This window comes from Zootoca vivipara, chromosome 6, assembly GCF_963506605.1.
Source record: "Zootoca vivipara chromosome 6, rZooViv1.1, whole genome shotgun sequence".
Lineage (NCBI taxonomy): Eukaryota > Metazoa > Chordata > Lepidosauria > Squamata > Lacertidae > Zootoca > Zootoca vivipara.
In genome coordinates this window covers 56,257,041-56,280,981 of record NC_083281.1, presented here as the reverse complement: position 1 = coordinate 56,280,981, position 23,941 = coordinate 56,257,041, and the positions used below count along the sequence as shown (strand labels likewise).

The 23,941-nt window shown below is 43.2% G+C and overlaps 1 protein-coding gene across 4 annotated transcripts in view; it reads right to left on the bottom strand.

Moving 5' to 3' along the window:
• Positions 1 to 4,613: 4,613 nt before the first annotated feature.
• RANBP10 (RAN binding protein 10) overlaps positions 4,614 to 23,941 on the bottom strand; it is a 49,915-nt gene continuing 30,587 nt past the window's right edge. For 3 of the 4 annotated variants that reach the window (XM_035120169.2, XM_035120171.2, XM_035120172.2), the window contains 9 exons: positions 21,845 to 22,029; positions 20,196 to 20,308; positions 16,461 to 16,569; positions 14,542 to 14,690; positions 12,780 to 12,975; positions 12,297 to 12,421; positions 11,376 to 11,521; positions 10,094 to 10,205; positions 4,614 to 9,200 (listed from right to left, as the gene is read on the bottom strand). In XM_035120169.2, coding sequence (XP_034976060.2) covers positions 9,070 to 9,200; positions 10,094 to 10,205; positions 11,376 to 11,521; positions 12,297 to 12,421; positions 12,780 to 12,975; positions 14,542 to 14,690; positions 16,461 to 16,569; positions 20,196 to 20,308; positions 21,845 to 22,029 — 1,266 coding nt within the window. In that variant the 3' untranslated portion in view covers positions 4,614 to 9,069. The remainder of the gene's footprint in view (positions 9,201 to 10,093; positions 10,206 to 11,375; positions 11,522 to 12,296; positions 12,422 to 12,779; positions 12,976 to 14,541; positions 14,691 to 16,460; positions 16,570 to 20,195; positions 20,309 to 21,844; positions 22,030 to 23,941) is intronic. The other variant, XM_035120170.2, reaches the window with a different exon arrangement.

The following is a 23,941-nucleotide window of genomic DNA, read 5'->3' as shown; positions in this document are numbered from 1 at the left end:
ATGTCATTTGTATACCACAGAAAGCACAATAAATTTGCAGTAATATCTGCAACCTGTGGTTCATTATTAGTGGTCAACTTGTAAGTTCATGGTTTGTGAGTTGGTGTAAATCAGGGGTAGGCAACCTAAGGCCCGTGGGCCGGATGCGGCCCAATCACCTTCTCAAACCTGCCTGCAGACGGTTCAAGAATCAGCATGTTTTTACATGAGTAGAATGTGTCATTTTATTTAAAATGCATCTCTGGGTTATTTGTGGGGCATAGGAATTCGTTCATATTTCCCCCCAAAATATAGTCCGGCCCACCACAAGGTCTGATGTACAGTGGACCAGCCCCCTGCTGAAAAAGTTTGCTGACCCCTGGTCTGTGGGATGGTGGACCGGCCCACGGCTGAAAAAGGTTGCTGACCCCTGGTGTAAATGAAAACAAAGGGGAAAACAGGATAGAGCAGAATTAACAGATAACATTGCATAGCTAGATACCTAATCAGGAGCCCTTGTGGTTGTGCTTAGATTAAGTTTGAGTAATAAGTCATTTTACCTCTTATGCTACCAATGGAACAAAAAAAGTGTTTGCATATTGATGAACGTGGGTGGAGGGTCAAAATGAATATAATAATTTATGTTTAAATTTAAATGTAAATCAACCAGATTGAGCCAAATGCTGTTGGAGGGGTTGTTCATTTTCTGCAGTACTGGCATATGCTATGAAATTTAACTGCATCAGGGTAATAATAATAATATTATAATAATTTATTATTTATACCCCACCCATCTGGCTGGGTTTCCCCAGCCACTCTGGGAAAACTTCAACAGAAAAATAGAATAAAATAATCTATTAAACATTAAAAGCCTCCCTAAACAGGGCTGCCTTCAGATGTCTTCTAAAAATCTGGTAGCTGTTTTTCTCTTTAACATCTGATGGGAGGGCGTTCCACAGGGCGGGCGCAACTACCGAAAAGGCCCTCTGCCTGGTTCCCTGCAACTTGGCTTCTCGCAACGAGGGAACCGCCAGAAGGCTCTCGGCGCTGGACCTCAGTGTCCAGGCAGAACGATGGGGGTGGAGACGCTCCTTCAGGTATACTGGACTGAGGCCATCTAGGGCTGTAAAGGTCAGCACCAACACTTTGAACTGTGCTCGGAAACGTACTGGGAGCCAATGTACCAGTAGATCTTTCAAGACCGGTGTTATGTGGTCTCGGCGGCCGCTCCCAGTCACCAGTCTAGCTGCCACATTCTGGATTAGTTGTAGTTTCCGGGTCACCTTCAAAGGTAGCCCCACGTAGAGCGCATTGCAGTAGTCCAAGCGGGAGATAACTAGAGCATGCCATATTACTTGATTTACTGGTGTAATGCACCCAATTTGAATTGAAAGGATGTATATACTTACCACAGCAGAAGGCTGCACCTGTAAGGCAGTGTTATATACGGTAGCTGATATATTTTACATGAAATGACTAGAACTGAGAGATGCAGCCTGGGGGGGGGGGGTTGCTCAGGTTGTTACCTATTACCTTGCAGGATTTGGTTTTTCTTATATATTTATACACCGTGCTTTTTTTCTTTAAAAAAAAAGTTTAGGGGTACTCTCATTTTCCTACTCGCATTGAAATACTGCCCTTCAATGAAACCAAACTTAGATTCACAAAATGTTTAGGGGTATGGGTACCTCTGCATCGCCCCAGAAAAAAAGCATTGTTTATACCTAAAGCAAGCATTTCAAGTCCCTCATGTGTTCTCATCTACAGGAAACAGTTCGGCTCTGTTGCCTCTGGAACTTCACATTAAGATGTTATTATTCTATACAGTGGTGCCTCGCTTAACAAACGCCCCGTAAGACAAAATTTTCGCTTAAAGAAAGGATTTTTCTAGCAGAGGTTGACTCGCTAGACAAATTCGTTTTACGAAAAATTCGTCTAGCGAATCGCGGTTTCCCATAGGAATGCATTGAAATTCAATTAATGCGTTCCTATGGGCAATTTTTTTTAAAAAAAATTTCAATGCATTCCTATGGGATTCGCTAGACAAATTTTTCGTTATAAGAATAGACCCGTGGAACGAATTAAATTCGTCTAGTGAGGCACCACTGTAGTTATATTCTACCCTCATGCTTTTCAAGTTTATGTCTCTCCCCCGCCCTTCACTGTGACCTTAGAGGAATGAAGGCTATACTGTACAGTGGTACCTCAGTTTATGAACACAATTGGTTCCGGAAGTCTGTTCATAAACTGAAGCGTTCATAAACTGAAGCGAACTTTCCCATTGAAAGTAATGGAAAGTGGATTAATCCGTTCCAGACGGTCCGCGGAGTAACCGTTCATAAACTGAAGCGAACTTTCCCATTGAAAGTAATGGAAAGTGGATTAATCCGTTCCAGACGGGTACTTAAACTGAAGCGTTCATAAACTGAAACATGGGTGTAATTGGTTCCGGAAGTCTGTTCATAAACTGAAGCGTTCATAAACTGAAGCGAACTTTCCCATTAAAAGTAATGGAAAGTGAATTAATCCGTTCCAGATGGGTTCGCGGCGTTCATAAACCGAAAATTCATAAACCGAGGTGTTCATAAACCGAGGTTCCACTGTATAGACAAAGAGTATAAATAAATGTGCCTCTCATCACACTGTAATTTGGAGCACTGTCGGCAGCCAGGCAAACAGCAGTGTGATAATCTCTTACATTTTAATTATATAGTAAGAAGATATGGACCCTAATTCTTACACAGCACATTTGCCATCCTTTGCCGAACTAACAACCTGCTTATTAAAAGGGGTGGGACTTCTTAATTCCAGCAAATTCTAGTGAAAACTCAAGACAGCATGGAACAAATTCTTTGCTGCTTGTTCTCAGACATTTGAGAGCAATGGGAGTTTTGTGTGACATAGTCAAATATGCCAGAGTGTTCTTCAACAGTAAATGAAAATAGGACATACAGTGGTGCCTCGCTTAACGAATGCCCTGCTTAACGAAATTTCCGCTTAACAAAAGGATTTTTCGAGCGGAGCTTGCCTCGCTAGACGAATTCGTTTTACGAAAAATTCGTCTAGCGAATCGCGGTTTCCCATAGGAATGCATTGAAATTCAATTAATGCGTTCCTATGGCCAAAAAAAAAATCCAAAAAACCCCCAATGCATTCCTATGGGATTCGCTAGACAAATTTTTCGCTATAAGAAAAGACCCGTGGAATGAATTAATTTCGTCTAGCGAGGCACCACTGTATAGATATTTATTGAAGGTACGGAGAAGGCTTTGAGATTTATCAGTGAATGTCAACTTCACTCTTGGCATTAAAAATTATGGTAGACATTTAACATTCACCTGATTTGGCAATAGACATCACCCAAAGACTTAAGACCCTTGATAGTCAATGTATGCAAGTTATAATCTTCCTTTGTCTAACGGGAATCCTTCATGGCATGAGCTTATCTGGATAAAGCCTACATTTCCAATCCAACCTTTTTGGGGTCTGTGGACACATTTGAAAATAGAGTTGTGTATTGGGCACCACACACACACTGCAAACAAGCACTTACCACAACCCAATGCTTCTTTCAAGCCTAATTTCAGCAGGGAAAGCCTCTGTGGATGAACATGCACTTGTGAGCAACCACTGCTCTAACCTATGAAATGTTATTCATTCTTGTAGGTACTGCCTACCTAAAGCTTGTCATCGCCCAATTTCATAATGATGTAATAGCTGGATAAATACAAGATCACAGTGGCCTATTGTAAATATTTAAGGTGTGGGGAAGCACACAATGAAATGTGCTTTTTAATATTTACAATCCTGCACAATGTACAAACTAATGTTGTGGCGCACGGAGTATGGACACAAATGTAAATGTGTGCACATGCGCAAACACACATAGAGGAAGCTGTATTGTATCATGTCAGACAACTGATTCACCATCTAGATCAGTATTGTCTATGCTGACCAGCTGTGAGTCTCCAGAATTTCCAATAGGAGTGCTTTGCAATGATACCTGTAGCCTGCATCTAGGACCTTCTACATAGAAAGCATGTGCCCTTTCACTGAGCTGTGGCCCTTCCCCAAGCAGACAACATACACAAACAGTACCAGAATGAAGCACAGGAGTGACACAGGACACCGGCAGGTGCACATGGATGTATATTTTAATAAAAATAATTCTGTCAAAATACAACAGAATGTGGGTTTTTTAAAACCATATTTCCAGTAAACCCCCCCCCCCCAAATATTATTTTTATTCAGTTAAAATTTCCTTCCCTTGGAAGGTTTCATGCTAGCGTTGGATAACTGAACTCACAAATACTAAGCAGAGACTGAACCAATGTGCACAGCTTGGTAGGATGTCCACTGAGTCAATGTCCTCAATGAAGAGAAAGAACTCCAAGTGATGATGGGAGCCTGATGGAGCTGAGGTTCAGCTCAGCCTGTTTTATTTGGTGATTGGGATTTTTGTTGTTGTTGTACAGTCGATGATGCTATAAAAAAGTTAACAAAAAAAGTGTCCTGACATTCCATGCTAGAGCTGGTACCTGAGTTTTGAACAACTGGAAAAGGTAGGGGTAGGGTGGGAGATCATTGAATTAAAATAAGCACTTCACTGGGTAGGGTTTTGTTTTGTTTTTGTCCTAGCTTGACATCCAAGATGCAATCCAGTCACACTCTGCCACCCACTTCACGTTGCCGTCAGCAGATTCAAGATGAGCACACAGACACCCCAAAATTAAAAATGCAAAAAACAACCCATAGTTTTAAACCTTAATGTTTCCTTGTAGTAAATGCCAACCTTTTCTTTTCAATATGCTTCAGAGTACTTCCCCAAGCAGTGTGGCCCCACCATACAAAAGCTACTTAGTTGTATGAGAGTCCTACTCAGCAACTAATTTTGCCTGAAGGTTGAGACGGGAAGTGTGGTGCACATGCCTCTATTGCCATGTCAACAACAATTTCCACACCACCCTTTTTGCTCCATTTCCTCCCTTATTTAAAAAACAGGTTTGGCAACTAGCATCCAGGCGACCAGTTTTGGCCAACAGATCACCAACTGGTAGGCCCGGCGCTTGAAACCTGCCACTAATTTAGAACAAAGAATTTCTCGAGTAAGTTACGAAGTATATATGGAAGATGAATAAGAGCAGCATGGGCCTGATGAAGGGATGGGTGTTTGGGTGCTGTTGGGAGGCATGCTACCCCACCTGTGGTTAAAATGATTGATCTAGGGAAGCATCAGAAACATGTACCTTACTGAATCTCTAGTGCCACCTGCCGTGTTACAAAAGGCCTACAGAACCAAAGCTCAATGGTCTGGTAATCTCATCCTGCAAGACAGATAGCTTGTCCAAAAGATAGATGTTAATCTAAAAGCAAAATCACTCTTTTTTTTGCACAAAAGGAACTGTTTGGGGTCAGAGTGAATTAGTAGAGAGTGTACCACATCTACATTCTTGGACTGGGGTGGCTAATCTGTGGCCCTCTTTTTTATAGAACCATATCCCCACTTGTCTTATATCTCCTGCTCCTAATAGGAGATCAGATATAACACTCCTTATATGTGGAAATTCTCATGTGTACAGTGTTAAGAGCTTCTATAGTATGGGGATCGGCATTCTTCAGCATAGTATTTCAAAGAATGGTTTGAAACAGCTGTAGACTAGAGAGACTACCGTATTTTACTGCCAGATTGAAGAGCAATCAGCAGTGACACTGTTGGATTCTAGACACAACTTAAGAGACTTGCAATCTCTATCCCATCTATATGGCAAATGCCCTGGAAGGGGAGACTGTTGTAAATTCTGCAATTTCAACCCAAAGCCTAGACAGATATCACCTATGCATGCTATTTCTTGTTGCTCTTGATCATAATGGCTCTGATGACCACCTACTAAAAAAATGAAGATTCTGTATCCAAAGTGGAGTATTCATAGTTAGCTGCTCTGAAAAGAGAATACTATTTCATCAATATGAATATGAACACATCTGGGAAGGTTTTGTTTCACAAATTCCATAGTGTTTTTGATTGAATTAATTTTATAACCTCTAAAGTACATTTATACTGTCTGTTAATTTAAGAACAATTGTTATAGGCTTTGATACCAACAGCCACATTTTGCCTACACACTCCAGGAGTTTCTGGGTCTAAACAGCAGTTGTACCACAAGGAAACTCTTGAGCTGAGTTGGCTGGTACTGAAAGTCTTCCTCAAGTGCGACATAGAGTACCTCCAATGTCTACAGGATTTCAAGCTTTCATGCATTATCAAAGCAGATTGCTTTAGATCAAAAGCATGTTACCCACCATAAATGTGGGTAACTTGTTTCTGAGAAAATATTCAAAGCAACTCTGTAAAAAGGAATGTTATGGAGGCAGGGGATCACTGGTTAAAGACTCATCCAAAATAGGTAAAATTTAAAAATTAAATGTTAAGAGCTACATACAGCAATAGCAGCCGGTTGATAGGTTGCTGGTGCAGAAAATGAGATTGGAGATATGAAGATGTCAGTTTTCACACCAAGACACAATTAGGGATGGATTTTAAAATCCGTGTTTTAAACAGGATTTGCTTATTGATGTGTAAGCTAGCACTGAGCACTCTTTAAAAAAAGATCTAAGACAGGATAGAATTGTTAAAACAACACTACACATTTGAGTATCGTGTTGACCAGTTATTGATGGCAGCTGGCAAAAAAGGATAATGCTTTCCTTTATTCAATGCAGCCAAGATGATATTTTGCTTTGATCTAACCTGTGCAAGAGAGCAATCATAGCCAGTTATGTAACACTATCAGTCCAGGGGCAGGGGGGATTGAATGTGAAACTGTGTCTTCCACAGGCATCTCTTTAATTTTAAAGTGTTTCTGTATTCTCTCAGTAATAGTCAGCCCAGCAGAACAAGGGATAAAAACAGTGTGTTTACTTCCACCACCACTACTTTACACACAAACACATGAAAATAGAGGTGGTCTACAACTGATGAGCACTGTGTAGGATCATTCCCATTACAGGTACAGGTCACATTCTTGAATGTGATGCTTATTCTGTATGCTCCAAGTCTACTGCACATATGTGTGTTATTCACCATGATACCTGCAAGCCCCAAACTAAACTGCCAGCTTCTTTTTAATGTAGGCATAGATAAACTCCAGCCCTCCAGATGTTTGGGACTACAATTCCCATCATCCCTGATCACTCGTCCTGTTAGCTAGGGATGGTGGGAATTGTAGTCCAAAACATCTGGAGGGCCAGTTTGCCTATGCCTGTTCTAATGTGACCATTGTTCTTCACCTCAAGGGGCACACTTCTTATTTAGCACATTCCCCGTAAGCTTCTGCAATACTGAAAAACCACTTGAGCTAAATGTCTTGCTTGTTGATTTTATAGGAGTCACTTTTCCCATCAGAAATGTATATTAAAAGCTAGACAAGATGTTGAAATATGCCAGCAAGCAAACAATTCTGAAGTTGCATAATCCATACTATAATCTGGCAAAATTGCTTTTTGTAGTGCGCCTCTCTTGATATACTGTACATATATACACCCTCATATAAATTAGGCTGGCACCTGAGTTTTTCACCCATTATGCCTAGCAACATTTTGCAAGGATTTCTGCAATACTCTGGTTTAGAAGTGTCTGTCCTTTTTTTTTAATGGCTACCCCTTGGAGTAAAAACTGTACACCTTTTTTAAAAGGAAAAACTAAATATTGGCTTCTATCCTCAATTTCACATTTTCGTTTGTGGCTGATCAGTTGTCATTCAAGCATCTGACGGAATTCAAGTTCAGTGTGGAGCAAAGAGCCACAGGTAAAGAGGGAGGTGTGATCTGATCTACCTGAGCCCCAAACCTGGACTGGGAGCTTGTCAACTATGAATGACCCCCAAACACAGGGGGGGGGGGGCGTGCAACTGTATAAAAAAGCAGACAGCAGTCCAAGTGAAAACTCCTAGGAGAGTCTCCAGCTCAAATAGAAAAGGCTGGAGTGACACACATTTCCCAGTTTCCACATCATGTGACAGTATTCCATTTAAAAGACAGGTAAAGTCATTCTGCCTTCAACATCTCTATGGGACAAGTCCCATTTGTTAGATGCTAGCTGCCACCTAAATGCCCATATTGGATTAAATGTGCTAATCAAACGGCATTGGGCCTAGGATCCCTTCCTCTAATGCATGGGTAGTTAAGATGATGCTTTCCAGATGTTGTTAAGACTACAGATCCCACAATCCCTGACCACTGATCATGTTAGCTGGGGCTGATGGGAACTGGAGTCCAACATCTGGAGGTCATCATCTTAGCTGCCTGTGTTATAATGTTGGATGTGTTTAGTCAAGACATTGTTCCTGCTCTCAACCATGTTTAAGGGGATGGGTATGCTCGGTTAAGACCATCACCATCTGTCTCAGAGTATCAGGCCATTTTACTAGAAGATGAGACCAAGATACTGCACACCTTTCATTCTCATTCTCAGCTTTTCTCCATAGAAATTCCAATGGCCACCTATCAGTTCTTGAACTTGAATATCACATGGCAAAAGAGAGACAAACGAGCCTTTCTGCTCAGGCAGTAGAGATGTGGTGGCACAGGTTGGTCTCCGGTCAAAACACGAAGCCTCTTGCCTTTAAGGGGACTAGCACTAGAGAACAACACTGCCCTGGTGACATGCGTGCCGGCAGTTTCCCCTCGTGAAAATAAAAGCAGGCCATCACCAACAGATACACTTTTATCTCTAAATTAGTAGAAACCAGCTCAGCACAAACTCTCCAGATATAAATACTGGTGGCTCAGTCAGAAAATAAAATAAAATAAAATCCTAAAGTAGGAAAGGCGCTACATCAGAATGACCAGTGAAAATACTGAGTGCTGCAATGGCTGCAGGGCAGAGCAGGCTGTGGTGGTGATGACGACAGGGGGGGGGAAGGCCCTGCCAGCAGTTTCCAAGGTGAAAAATGAAGGCATCACAAGGATTCCCCCTCAGTCAGCAATGTGTCCTTCTGCTGGGCAGCTTGCCCTTGGGGGCAGTGGGGAAATGCGAGGCAGGGGGAAGTGATGGTGGCAGCACTGGAGGGGTCACTCTGTCTCACTCAGTGGCTAGTGCAAATAGTCATCCACTCTGGCGAAAGAGCAGGAGCCCAAGCCCACGCGGGCCATGAGCCGCAAGCACTCCGAGGCCTGGCCCAGGGCAAGCAGCAGTGGGGGCTGCTTTGGCAGGTTCTGAGACTCTGCAGAAAGAGAAAGAGGGCATTGTGACAATGAGGCGATGCACAAAGAGCATGTCATTGATAAAAGCTACTTTACTCCAAACCCCCCACCCCACCCCAAAGCTGCAAGAAGGCTCTTCCCCGTAGAGGACTGAAAAGCACAGAAGAGGAGTGGGGGTCCCTCTAGTTGTCAATGGGCTCCAAACCCCCACCAGCCCCAACCAGCACGGCCAGTGGTCAGAAGTGATGGGAGCTGTAGTCCAGCAACATCTGGAGGGACATAGGCTCTGGAATGCATGAAGGGAAAGATCCATGAATCTGGCCCAAGTTCAGCAATGTTGCAGCCCACTGGTTTCAATATGAAAATTATACACAGGCATAGCTTTATTTCATGGTAAGCAGTGAGACCGACGAAAGCTCAGCATCTGTTGGACCAGGCCTTCAAGTTTTATCGAGGTTTCCCAAATTCATTACATATGTTACCACATTACTCTATATGATAACCCTGTAAGGCAGATTAGTGGCATTGTGCCCTCTTTACAGAAAGGGTGGCTAAAGCTCAAGCTACCTACTGAATTCATGGGTGAGGTGAGATTTTGCAAGTCTGCTCCCCACTCCAGCTTTCACCTCTGTGATGATAAATATGTGTGCAGCAAAAGCACACACGGTGGCTATGGATTCGCTCAGCAGTCCTTAAAACTATGGCAGCGGCTTAACACTATATATTTCAGGAGGTCTTCATGGAACATTGGGAAATCTAAGTGAAATGTTGGGGGAAATTAAAGAACACTGCAGTGATTTTGCAAGGTAAGCAATAATTCTGCCAGCTTCCCTCCAGCATCAGTAGCCTCACTGCAGAAACAGGTGCATGCAGAAGAGAAAGGTCTGAGCTACCTCACCGTTCGTCACCTTACCCAATATAGCGCTATTGAGTGCAGCACACACGGGTTCCCGCTGGATTGGATCTAGCTGCTGGCCAACGGGACAGTTCCATGGATCAGAGTAGGCCAGCAAGCTGAACGCATCCTGAGTGAAAGAAGAGAGGCTTGAACAACACATACAACACATACACAAAACACCAGGATTCTCTAAGTATTGGAATGGGCCACCAGAAATTACTGAGTCTCTTCAAATTGAGACTAGAGAACACATACTCAGTATGTCACATGAACTCATTGCTCTGCTTGGGAGAAAGTGGATCTAAAGAAATTGCAGGGAAATGATTATATGGATTCCCAACATGTTTTAAAATACTGAACTAAATAGTTTTTAACCCAAAGAGGACAAAGAACAGTTTGTCCTGTTGCTATTTAGCTACTATTCTTGGTCCAATCAAGATATGCAATGGCTCAGTTCAGGCAGTATGAAAAACCAAGCTTAAGGAATCCCATCTCATGTGACAAACTGCAGTTATGGCTACTGCACCATGGATGCAGGCGCAAAGATAAAGCTAAGTGATGAGTATACAGAAATGAAAGCAGGCAAGTGACGCTAATCTATGTCTTTGCCTGTTCTATCTCTGAAAGCCTGAATGATGGTTTGGGTTATGAACTATGATAAGTGCAAACCAAGGTGACTTTTCTGAAAAACGGGAGGGCAAAGAATGTCCTTCTTGTGCAACCCTTTCACCTGACGTGAAACAGAGGGCTCCAGGGATTCCTTGGCAGTGGTATCTCATCTGTGGAACTCTTTTACTAGCTATTTCTTGGTAGCAAATCTAGAACCCTTAGGTGTCAGGGTCAACACAGTACTATTTTCCTTGGGTTTTAAAACAGTTTTAAGTGACCAATTGGGTGTTGATGGTTTTATTAGTTGTTTAAACTCCTCCTGCGACACTGCTCTATTGCCTTTTATTTTTACTTTTTATTTCGGGGCCATAGCAAGAGTGGTAGAACACCTGTTTTGCATGCAGAAAGTCCCAAATTCAACCCCTGGAATCTCCCAGTAGGGCTGGGAATGTCCTCTGCCTGAAAACCTGGAGAGCTGGTGCCAGTCAGTATAGACTGAGCTGAATGGAGTAAAGGTCTGACTCACTATAAGGCAGCTTCCTATTATACTGCTTTTATTTTTTATTGCAAGCAACCACCATGGCAATTTTATATTGAAAGGTGAAATGGGGATATTTTGAATGAATGAATGAATGGTTTCAAGTTCTGGGTCATGAATGTGAATGGGGTTCTCAGCCCCATGGCACACCTGCAACATTTTTTTATGTGTCGTATTCTTCCCATGCTCTCTGCACAGCTGCTCGCTCAGGCTCTGCAGCTCCCGCCCAAACTGGATCATCCGCTCGGTGGCGGCGTGGTTCCCTCCACAGAGCTGCCTCTGAGGACAGCCATCTTCTAGAGCAAAGGAAAGAAGAAGGGAAGGGAAAGTGAAAATAAGGGAAGGGCTGGAGCACCAAAGCAATCACCTTCCTCCATCTCTGCCTCCCAAAAAGCCAATTAGTTCAATTCCAATGAGGTCAATAGCAGAAGGGTCAGGGGAGTCCCACCACTAGAAGCGTGGGCAAAAGTCTTTTGGGGCTGCCAAGTTTCCAGCATTAGCTACCTCCAAAAACATGAAGCGTAAAATGGTTAAGACTGGACCAAAATCCAAAAGCACATGTGAAGTGCAGCTCTAAGTGTAAGATAAACAAAAGAAAGAAATGTTTGCTTGGATTTACACGCCTGGCTACTGGTTTAAAAACAGAAATTACAGTATAGCTTTTAAGTGACATATAACAGGACAATGAAATGTTGAGGTTAATATTCAGGTACTAATAAAAATGCAGACATTTTAAACAGTTGCATTGTTCTAGTTTTGCAGCAGGCAGTTGGTAAATCTCTGGCATTTAGTTTTAAAATGCTATCCATTGGCAGCTATAAATTATATTGGCACTTCAGTCTTGGTGCAAGAAAATTACCTCATCATTTTCAAAATTTTACTGTTTGATATTCTAATGATCTAACTCATTTTAGAAACTTTTTTTTTTTGCATCCCATGCCCTGTCTGGGGGTTTCTGGACTGGAAGAGGCACCCCAAGTAGCAGTTTCTTTAGGGAACATCACCCACTCTTGCTAAGCTGAGTGTTCCCTGGAAAAGAGATGAGAAGATGCTTTCCACACTGAACCCTACCCATGCTGGAATCATCTGTCTGCAGAATCTCTTCATGTTTGTAAGTGCCATTCATTATCCTTGTAGCAGAATTCTCCAAGACTCCATTGGGGTAGTGCTCTGCCTCCATCTCCATCTCACTGTCACTGTGCAAAAAAAGGAGGATCTTAGAAAGCAAAGGAGTCTTCCTGGGGGGAATGAGAGGAATAGCTAACAGGAAAGACAGCACCAGTGAGGATCAAAGCACACTGCAGATCAACAGAAGTTCTTGGTGAATTTTCAGACTGAAATCATAAAATTTATATACTTGCTGCGATTAACACAAGTGTCAAATTATATTGAAAGGGAATTCAACTGGGTCTGAAAAATGGATTTGTGTGTGTGTGTCTGCTGCTTGTGCATTTGCAAATGCCTGGGCGTAAGAAGCAGGACGCTATATCAGTTTCCACTCTGTTACAGCTGCCTGCTACACACTTCTCACTAGAAAGAGCGTTTCCGTGCTACCTGGTCTCTTGGTTGCTGGTGCTGCTATGCTGCTGGGACTTGGTGGAATCTGTGGAGTTAGACTCTGAGTAGTTCACCGATGAAGGGGATGACGAGGAAGAGGATGATGACGACGAGCTCAGTGCTGGATATTTACAGTGGCTCTGTTTGTTTTTTATGGAAGTTACTCCATTGCTACAGCTTGGGCTGTCCGCTCCTGAAACAGAAGGAAAAGAATGAGGACTGGTACCCCTGCTATGTTTTAATGTTGCGAGGGGATCTGGATAAACCCACTTTAATGTCCACCTTAGACTACTTAATCCCTATTTCTGATGCAGCTAACCACAAGCAGCAAGACCTTGGTCTGATCTAATGCTTACTCAAAGCTGAAAACCACACACTACAATACATCTTATTGAAATGTGCACAGAACACACATATCCAGGCAAAGGCAAGTGGCCAAGTACTTGCTATCAGTAGACAGGCACTGGCAAGATAAAACAGTATGAGGAATGTGCCTAAGCAAGATGGATATTAATTAATGCAATGGTTATGTGACAAGGACATCCCTATCGGACAAAACCTCTAAAGACAAGCACCTTAAGGAGCAATTCTGTGGTCCTTGAGACAGCATTGCAAGGCCAGAGGATTTACACCTCTCTCTCACCCCACCCATGGATCTGCCATTTACTTACATTTCTGTGTGTGGGTTCTGATCAAGACTGTGGTGCTGGGAGGAGATTACACTACCCTCTCTCTTCCTGCTATCTTCCTTATTAGGAAAACACTTAAGAGACAATTATTCTTGGAAGTGGAAGGAGTTTTAAAATGGGCAAATGGCACAAGAGGAAAAGGTTGGCCCCAGCCCCCGTCCTATAGTGTTGTGGCCCTGATCTAACTGAATGCCTGTTTCCCCTGGTGACTTTTGTTAAGTTTTAAATTAGACAGGATATCCAGTTACAAGTCAAGGTCTTTTCTAGCTTGGCCTTCCATGTAGGCTTACAGAACCTACAGTGGGGAAGGGCCATAGCTCTGCATGCAGAAGATCCCAGATTTCATCCTTGGTCTCTCCAGGTAGGGTTTGAGAGAATCCCTGCCTGAGCCCCTGTAGAGCCACAGCCTGTCAACATGGACAGTACTGAGCTAGGTAGATGGACCAGTGGTCTGACTTGGTATAAGGCAGCTCCCTATGTTCTTATGTACAGACAGGGCACTGAATGAACACAGTGGTAAGGCCTATAGGACAGTACTGTACTTCTCCACACCCTCCTGAGTTTTGGCTCTTCTCTCACACTACAGGAAGAGAATTCCGAACAAGTGAGGTGAGGTGTGAACACACCAATAATTCTCCCCAAACATCTGAAGTGCTTCATTATGGGTGCACACTGTGTAATAAGTACCCTTGGGCAGGGAGATGGAAAAGTACTAAAAGGGTTAGTTAGGGTTCGTTTGCAAAATGCCTGAATGCGGCTAGAGTGCTCTGTAGAAGAAAGCCAAGTACAGTGGAACCTCTACTTACCGCCATAATCCGTTCCAGCGGCCCGTCCTTTAGGTGAAACGGGTTGCTGGTAGAAGCGCCGTTGTGCGCATGTGCAGACAGCGGCACCCACTTCTGCGTGTGCACAAATGGCAGAAGCCGCTTCTGCACATGCACAAATTGCAGCAAACCCGGTATTTACTTCCGGGTCTGCCGCGGTCACGACTTGGATCGGGCCCAAGTAGAGGCAGTCATAAGTAGAGGTTCTACTATAACTGATTACCCAGCAGAGAAATCAATACTTACCAGTGCTGTGAATGTGCAAATTGTTAGAGCCGTGCCTTGGACTTAGGTTGGGGGAATCAGGGTAGCTGTCCTGGGATTTGGGGCTGCGGGCACTGAAACAACGTACTTCACTGTCTGTTCCATTCACCATCTCCACAAACTGCCGGCACCTGTGTACAAGGAGAGGGGAAGAGAAAGAATTGAAACACAAAATGCCAGAGCAATGGATACTGTGCAATGGTTCATGAGAAGCATACAAGCATTTTCGCACACTTTAGTAGCTGCAGCCTAGAACAAACAAGGATCCTTAGAAACACCCAAAACAGAAAATCAGCATTCTAGTGTCAAAAGCAAATTTTTCTGCTAGAGATGTCACCCACAAGATGATGCATGAATTTAATGTTCCATTCAAAAGCCCAGTAGAATCATAGAGTTGGAAGAGACCACGAGGGCCATCCAGTCCAACCCCCTGCCAAGCAGGAAACACCATCAAAGCATTCTTGACATATGCCTGTCAAGCCTCTGCTTAAAGACCTCCAAAGAAGGAGACTCCACCACACTCCTTGGTAGCAAATTCCACTGCCGAACAGCTCTTACTGTCAGGAAGTTCTTCCTAATGTTTAGGTGGAATCTTCTTTCTTGTAGTTTGAATCCATTGCTCCGTGTCCAGTTCTCTGGAGCAGCAGAAATCAACCTTTCTCCCTCCTCTATATGACATCCTATTTGAACATGGCTATCATATCACCCCTTAACCTTCTCTTCTCCAGGCTAAACATACCCAGCTCCCTAAGCCGTTCCTCATAAGGCATCATTTCCAGGCCTTTGACCATTTTGGTTGCCCTCTTCTGGACTCGTTCCAGCTTGTCAGTATCCTTCTTGAACTGTGGTGCCCAGAACTGGACACAGTACTCCAGGTGAGGTCTGACCAGAGCAGAATACAGTGGTACTATTTCTTCCCTTGATCTAGATGCTATACTCCTATTGATGCAGCCCAGAATTGCATTGGCTTTTTTAGCTGCTGCATCACACCGTTGACTCATGTCAAGTTTGTGGTCTACCAAGACTCCTAGATCCTTTTCACATGTACTGCTCTCAAGCCAGGTGTCTCCCATCCTGTATTTGTGCCTTTCAATTTTTTTTGCCCAAGCGTAGTACTTTACATTTCTCCTTGTTAAAATTCATCTTGTTTGCTCTGGCCCAGTTGTCTAATCTGTTGTCATTTTGAAGTGTGTTAAGAGTAAAAAAAGCTGAGCCTCTGTGAAAGTGTTACAGGTTCAGACCACTACTTAGTATGACCAACTAGATCCAGTGTGGGGAACCTTTGGCTCTCCAGATGTTGATGAACTACAACATCAACATGATCTACCTGTACTAAATTATTAGAACAAGGGTGGTCTTAAATTGCCATTGTACAGCAATTTAAAATGTTAGGTGCTTTATGAGTGCTAATAACGAAAGCAAGCAATTCAGGTCTGCATGCCGGTTTTGAAGTACAGAGAAGGACAAGGAACAATACCATGGAGGAAAATGGTGCCATTACAAATAATGTCAACAGAGAGAGATGTTTAAAGCATCATTCTATAGGTAAAGCAACCTTTCGCTGGATGATTTACCACCCCCAGCTCTTCTGGCATAAGTTGGAATGTGGCTCAAGCCTGCTACCCTAACCAATGGGGTCACCTTTTCAGCACTACACATCACTTATTTTTCCTTCATTTAATAAATTTATTAAGCACCATTCAAAGTGCAATGATCTTCTCCTGACAGCTTCTAATTGTAATAGCCAAAGTAAAAACCTGGAATGTTTGTATCATTGTAACATTAGACTCATTTTGATAGATCACAGTCAGTAGTTCCAGTATAAACCTCTGTCTTCTTATGTTCTTATGTTCATCACATTGCAGGTCTTACCATACTTGAAAGGATTTGGATGTACTCACTTTAACATAAAAAGGAGATTAGGATTGTGCTCTAGGAGTCCTGGGTATAGCTGTTGTGTGGCTTCAATGGCTTCCCCCACTCTTCCTGCCAAGACCAGCTTCTGTATTCCTGTAGATGAAAGCAGAATCACTGGGATGGAACAATAAGATTGCCTATAATGATAGGCGGCATATAATCCCATAAACAGACAGGCAATAAAAACTTTATCTGCTAGATGTCTTACCTAGGTGGATATTTCTCCCAGTTGTGAGCACATCAGGAAAGAGTGTGCATGGAATACACAGAAGAGCAGCAAGACAGGCAACACTAACTGTTTTAGACCTAGTGGCTGTACTGGAATTGCTATCACTCATTTGAGCCCCTGCCCCCAAAGAGGAAGTTTATGACTGACCTATAAAGCAATCATTAGGTTAAAAGGAGGTCTCTTTAGTAAAGGAGATGGGACTATACTCTTATAAAGAGGCCCTATTTCCTGGAATCAATCAGCTTCCACTTCCAAGAAGTTATACGCCAAGGTGGAAAAGGGCAGGCAAACAGGGCAAGACCTCTTCAAGCACCTTGTCCTCATCCTCAAGCTGCAACAAGTGAAATTGATCTAAACACTGACTAGACAGAAGCCTAGATGCATGCTGAGTCAGGATTACACTCAGTGGCGTCTAAACATGCACATTATTGTACCCTTGAAGTGCTTAACAAACAACTCACAATGGACCACTAAGGGTGTCCATACGAGAATCCTGGGAACCAAGTCAAAGAAGGTGCTGTGCAACTTGGAATAGCTTCTAAGTGCAACTTCACAATGTTGGTAAAAATGTAGTGCTTCATGGCGGTGACTGTCATGAACTAGGCTCTATGACAAGTTACAGGCAGACTTGGTTTGAGATTTCCTTTTCTGTTCTAGCTTCATCCCACTGTTTCTTTGCCCCAACTCCTGGAATAGCAAGGAGCAGACTGGGATCTGTTCAGCTGGAGAATATGCTTAGCAGCCATTATGTCCATGCCCTGGCACATCTCCATGATTCACTAAGTTATCAAGGTGTTGCCTGGAGTGCCAGCTATGCTGACCAAAACTTCCTGAGGACTCCTTAGAATCATCAGTCTCCAGGAATGGTTCATCACAATTGGCTCTCCTGACCTGTACAAGGATAGCACTAGATTCAGGTAGGTAGCTGTGTTGGTCTGATGCAGTCAAAATAAATAAAAAATTGTCCAGTAGCACCTTAGAGACCAATTAAGTTTGTTCTGGGTATAAGCTTTCATGTGCATGCACACTTCTTCAGGTACACTGTTGGTTTTTCAGCGTATTTGAAGAAGTCTGCATGCACACGAAAGTTTATACGCAGGACAAACTTAGTTGGTCTCTAAGGTGCTACTGGACAATTTTTTAAGGATAGCACTGTCTCAGTCTAAACCGCATCACTGTAGAAACAGAATTAGTAAAGTCCCATTGCAAAAATCAGATTTAGAGCATGAACCACTACATAAAGGTCTGGGTCCATTGAGAATCTGGGCCTGCTTCAGGGTGGTCATGGTAGTCATGAAGTCCAGAACCATTTTCAACATGGTAGCATGGCGTGAATTAGCAACCTGTGTGTCCTAAACACCAGATCTGACACCACTTCCATCAGCTAAGGCAGGAGCTTGTTAGTACACAGACCCCTAAGCATCCCTAACTGGTTGCAAGCAGCTAACACCAGATACAAAATTCAGCACTGATTGAACTAGCTGCATGCAACACTTCACCCATGTTGAAACATTTCAACTGGCTTCAACATTTCAACTGGCTTCTGGTGAGCTTCCGGCAAAATGTTGGACTTTATCTGAATACCTGAAGAACATGAACCTATTTACAGTGGTACCTCGGGTTACGAACACGATCCGTTCCGCGTCGCAGTTCGTAACCCGAAAAGGTTGTAAACCGAAGCGCCATTTTGCGCATGCGCAGAGCGTGATTTTCGCGCTTTGCGCAAAGCACACACGCCGCATCTGCGCATGCGCGGAACGTACGTGCAACGAAAAATACTTCCGGGTTTGCGGAGTTCGTAACCCAAATTGTTCGCAACCCAAGGTGGTTGTAACCCAAGGTACGACTGTAATTGTAGATGATGTTCAAAGGCCTTTTTCTAGATATTCCTAACTTCAGAGGATAGATAAACGTGACCAGAAATAGGGACTTCAGTGTGATGGCACCCCAGTGGTGATATTTCTTCCCCAGAAGGTACACCTGGTGCCAATCGCAGACTATTATGTTTCAGATAAAAAGTGTTATTCTTGTCTTAAGTTTTTAACTGAACAGTAATACTGATTTATCTGCTGGTGTTACAATACGGTGGTACCTCGCAAGACGAATGCCTCTTCCAATGAAAAACTCGCAAGACGAAAGCGTCTTGTAATTTTTGGGGAGACTCGCAAGACGAATTGTTCTATGGCCGTGCTTCGCAAGATGAAGTAGCCTTGCCACCCTGTGCTCCAGAGGCTGCACGTGAACGGGAGAGTGAGCGCATAGATGGCAGGCAGGCAGGCTGTCTGTCTGTCTGGTTGGGCGCGAGGGTCCGGCTGCTGGGGAAGGAGGGAGGGAGCCTCTCCCTGGCCCTCCTCCTACTTCCCCCTCCCCGCCCGCACAGCTGCCTGGGCCTGGGCCGGGCTTAGGCAGAGAGGCAGAGGCGCTCAGCAGAGTCTTAAAACTTTCTGGAGTGGCCATGTGGCTGCTGTGGCTGCTCCTGGGCTCGGCGGGTGAGTCGGCGCCGGACGCGAGGCTGGAGGGCGAGCTGGGGGAAGGGGAAGCGAGCGCGCCGGACGCGAGGCTGGAGGGCGAGCTGGGGGAAGGGGAAGCGAGCGTGCCGGACGCGAGGCTGGAGGGCGAGCTGGGGGAAGGGGAAGCGAGGGACGGACCCTTTTTTTGCCCATAGGAACGCATTAATTAAATTTCAATGCATTCCTATGGGAAACCGCGCTTCGCAAGACAAAATTATCACAACAATATTAATTTCGTCTTGCGAGGTATCACTGTATCTTTATGCTGCTTCCTGTTGGTTTATTGATTTTATTAATTTTATTGATGTGTGAACTTTGTACCTGATAGTTGTTTACTGATGCTTTACATTACTTTATATGAAAGCTACTCTGAGAACTTGTTAAGAGGCAAAAGGAAAAAAAACCACATAGAATGATTTTATTTTTATTGTGAACCACCATGGGAGTTCTTATGGCAGAAAGATTATCGATAAATATTGCAAATAAATATTAGTAATTCAGCCACTTAGAGAAGATTGAGAGAAGAGTCTTTCATGTGTCATAAATCCTGCATGGAGTTAGAGGTGTAACTCTGCACCCAAAGCAGTGAGTTCTTTGCAAAGGACAGCCAAACCAACCTGCAAGGTTTTTTTATGTATGCATTTTTAAAAAGGAGAAATAAATAATATAGGTTTGGCAGATTAAATAAAAGAGTACCTATTTTCCTTGAGTAGGCTATCCTACTTCTAAAGCTCTCAAACCAAACTTTTGGTTTGGGAGTGGCAGGATGGGGTGAAGGGAAATGATGAGACATTGGAACACTGGCAGCCACAGAAGAGGACCCAAGGGAAGTGGTGCAGGATATTGAGGTTCTACCTAGTGACCACTTCCATTTGGCGTCTGAATATGTGGACATTGGACTGAAGTCATGCTGCAGGCAGGAAGGGCTGTCTCTCAAGTCTTCAGGGAAAGTTGTGAGGAAGTTGTAAGAATAAACTTACTTTGTCTGTTCTTTATAGAGATCTGTTCTTCCTGGATTGTACTTTCCGTCACCCTGGCAAAGGCAGTTGCTGTAGCACAGTACCCGTGATGGACCAGATAGGAAGAGACCATACTGGGGGGGAGAATACAGAAAGCAAATTGTAGAATGGGCATCTCTGTTAGCACAGAGCCATGGCAAAGCTGTAAAACAGGGGTGTCCAACAGGCCGATCATGATCTACTGGTCGATCCCCAGGAGGTTTTTGTAGACTGTGGTCGATCGCTGGCTCCTCCATCCGGCCTCGCCCCCTAGATTGCTATACCAGAAGATGGAGCTCTTGCTGCGATATTGACTGTATCATTAGTGATCTCATGTTGAGCGACTTATTATTTATTCCCCTGCCCTGATCCTTCCCCCCACCAAAATGGGATTTGCCTCCCTAAAAAAAGCTCAACACTGGTAGATCACTGCCAGTTTTTAATTGTGTTTAATTGTTGCAGTCTCTTGGAACTTGGCCATCCCTGCTGTAAAATATAACTGGGAGGATCACATTAATTTGAAGTCAGACGGTGTATCCCAGAGTTGTCCTTGGCCCTGCTTCCTACAACGAAAATGTCACACTCTTATATGTTGAAGTAAAGCATTTTGGGAAGGGAACAGAAGACACTACTCCTGTTACATTCACACACGCAGCACAGGAGTTAGGCTAGCCAAAGGGAAGAGATCAACTCCTGCTTGGGTATGAACAGTCAAACTGTTATTAAAGAGCACCCAGGAAATGCATGCATTATGGTGAAGGAAACCTACATTAATGTTGCAAACATATTTTTTTTTAGTATCACTGCATAAGATGTTCAAAATGATACTGTATTAATATAAGTGAACAGCAAGTGACCATGGACCAATTTACTGGAAATCCTATAATGAACCATTAAATACACTGCCTGTCTTACTGAGGTCTGTAGCAGTCCTTTAAGCCTATCTAATCCTTTTTGAAAGTCATTTTTATAGAACACTAATCACTGTGCTGTAAATCACTCTACAAAAATAATCAAAGGGCATTATAAAAATATGTTAAAATATATATTTATATATATTCTGGAATGTAACATGCTTCCCTCCAGGTGTTGTGGTCTCCAATTCACAACCAGTGGTCAACTGCCTGTTGATTTTGCAAAGCTTCATCCAAAAAAAAAAAAATCTGGGAAAAGGGGACACCAGATTCTCAGTCACTTCAAATTCTGTGCTCTGGAGCTCTGTGCTTCATTTCCCCTTTTCTGTCTGGGACACAAATATATAGAAGCCGTTATGCTTCTCCAAACCATCACCTTTCCCTCTTCATCTGGTTTAGTGATATGCCAGTGACTTGTCCTCAGACAGGTTAAAAAGCAACCAAGTCAGACAGTTCCTGAAAGCAGCCCTCCACTCTTGAGATTGCTACTGAAAAAGAGGTTTGTACATGTTTGTTTTTGTTTTTTAAAGATGAAACACATGTGCTGAGCAAAAAGTAAGCTCTTTGTTCCTCATTAGTATTAAGAAACAACACACAAAAATTTTCCAAAATAAAGGAAGAGGGTTGCAGGATGTACTTTATAAGCACACCACTCTATAGCAATGGATGGTCTTTAATGAAGCTTCTAAGTAAAAAGAAATTAATGCTCTCACTCACTTCTGTAGCATGGCTTGCCATTCACCTAGCCGGTCACCTATGGGAAACCGCTTAATGGTGCCCTGAATCTTTGCTCGCCACTCCCTCATGTAATCTTCGATGTCAAACACAAACGGCTGCTGCCCAAAGTTGGCATCCACTATCTCTCCGGGTGTCTGGAGCCCCACAGTGGGATATAAATTGGCCTGCCAAAAGAAGAAACCCCAGTTAAAAAATAGGGCCCTTTTCGGGAAGAAAGCTAACATACATTTTTCTTTGGGCCTCCAAGGATCAGCTGAAAACAAGCAAGGGTGCTAATCTTAGAGGAAGCTCAAATGAAGCCTCCAGATTTGGCAGATGTGACAAGCACTATTCCGAGCAATTTATAAGAAACCAAACACAATATATGAGGAACCAACTAGCAAAAACCCCCAAACCTTTATGACATAGCTATAAGGTTTTACTGAATCTTTGTGACTTCCAAGAGCAGTTTGGGAAGTGAGAGAGCAAAATTAAACACACATGGCTCCATTTCAATCCTTGCATGAGTTTGCAGATTGTAAGTTTCCCCAGGGACTTCAGTCTTCCTAAAACAGACTGTGGGAATGAAGGAAGGATCATTTGCCTTAATGACAGTCACAGAATATGTACTCATAATCTTCCAAGACTAGAATGAAAGCTACTCCAAAACCTCCATAACATTTTACCTTTGTGCTTGTAGTTACCTATGGCAAATATACTTTGTAAACATATCCTCTAAGTGCCTCTGAGAAAGGTACAAGCAATGTGTGCTGGAAGAGCTTTAACAGCACCAACAGTTTTGAGAAAGAAAGAAAAAGACAGCTTAGACAAAGCAAAGCTACTATAGAGAACTGGAAGAGAGCTTCTAGCATCTGGAGGCAAGCAATATTTCCCAGTCCAATCAAAATAGAAATCAACAATCACAGGTGAGCTTTAAATAACATAGAGGGATCAAATGGCCTTCTACCAGCAGAGGAAAAACATACCAGCAACTAAGAGAAAGCAACGTTGATTACTGTCACAAGGCCTATATACCAGATAACTACAAAACAAGGCTCTAAGAGGCTCTTAAGTAAGATACTTAACCCATACAGTGGTACCTCGGTTTTCGAACGCCATAAACCCGGAAGTAAATGCTTTGGTTTTTGAATACGCCTCAGAAGTCGAACATGCCATGTGGCTTCTGCTGAGTGCAAGATCCTGAGGCCTAGCTGTCGGCTATTGTTTGGTTTTCAAACATTTCAGAACTTGAACGGATTTCCAGAATGGATTACATTTGAAAACCGAGGTACCACTGTATCTACATTTCCTTTCCAACAAGTCATGCCAGCCAATAAATGGTGCTTTTCTAATCTATCCTGTACATTCATTCCAAATTACTCGTTTGACCTCCGTAATAACTTACACTTCACCTTCTAGTGAGCTTGTCCACATTTTTGTGGAAAGGGACATAGGAAGCCACCTTGTATACCAAGTCAGACCATTCCCCCATCTAGCTCAGTACTATCTACACTCAGTACTGAGTATCTCAGTAGCAGATCTCCAATAAGTCTTTTCCTATTTGCATGCAAACATGTGCTCTACTGCTGAGCTACGACTCTTCCCCAATATTCCCTTCTATTCCTTATCTTCATTCAGGTAACCTTGCTGTGCTGCTTTCTTTTTGCTAGCTAGAAGATCCATTTCTTGCATTCCCTTCCAGGTGCTAGTGTGGTTTAATGGTTTGAGTGTTGGACTAGGACCTGGGAGACCAGGGTTTCAATTCCCACTCAGCCATGAAGATCACTGTGTGACCTTGGGCCAGCCACGGTCTCTAGGCCTAAGCTGCCTCACAGAGTTGTTGTGAGGACAAAATGGGAAGGGAGAACCATGTACACAACCTTGAGATCCTTTGAGGAAAAGGTGATTTATAAATGTAATTTTAAAAATAAATAAATCTGAAACCCAGTACTCTTAGTGAGAAGCAATGGTCAAGTGTGCTCTGGAAATCTAGGTACTTTATTGGGAATATTATGAAGTCCTGACATATGCTGCTCACTTTTTCTCAGCAAGAAACATTCTTACTCTTCACACCAGGAGGGTAAGAATGGGCAAGTT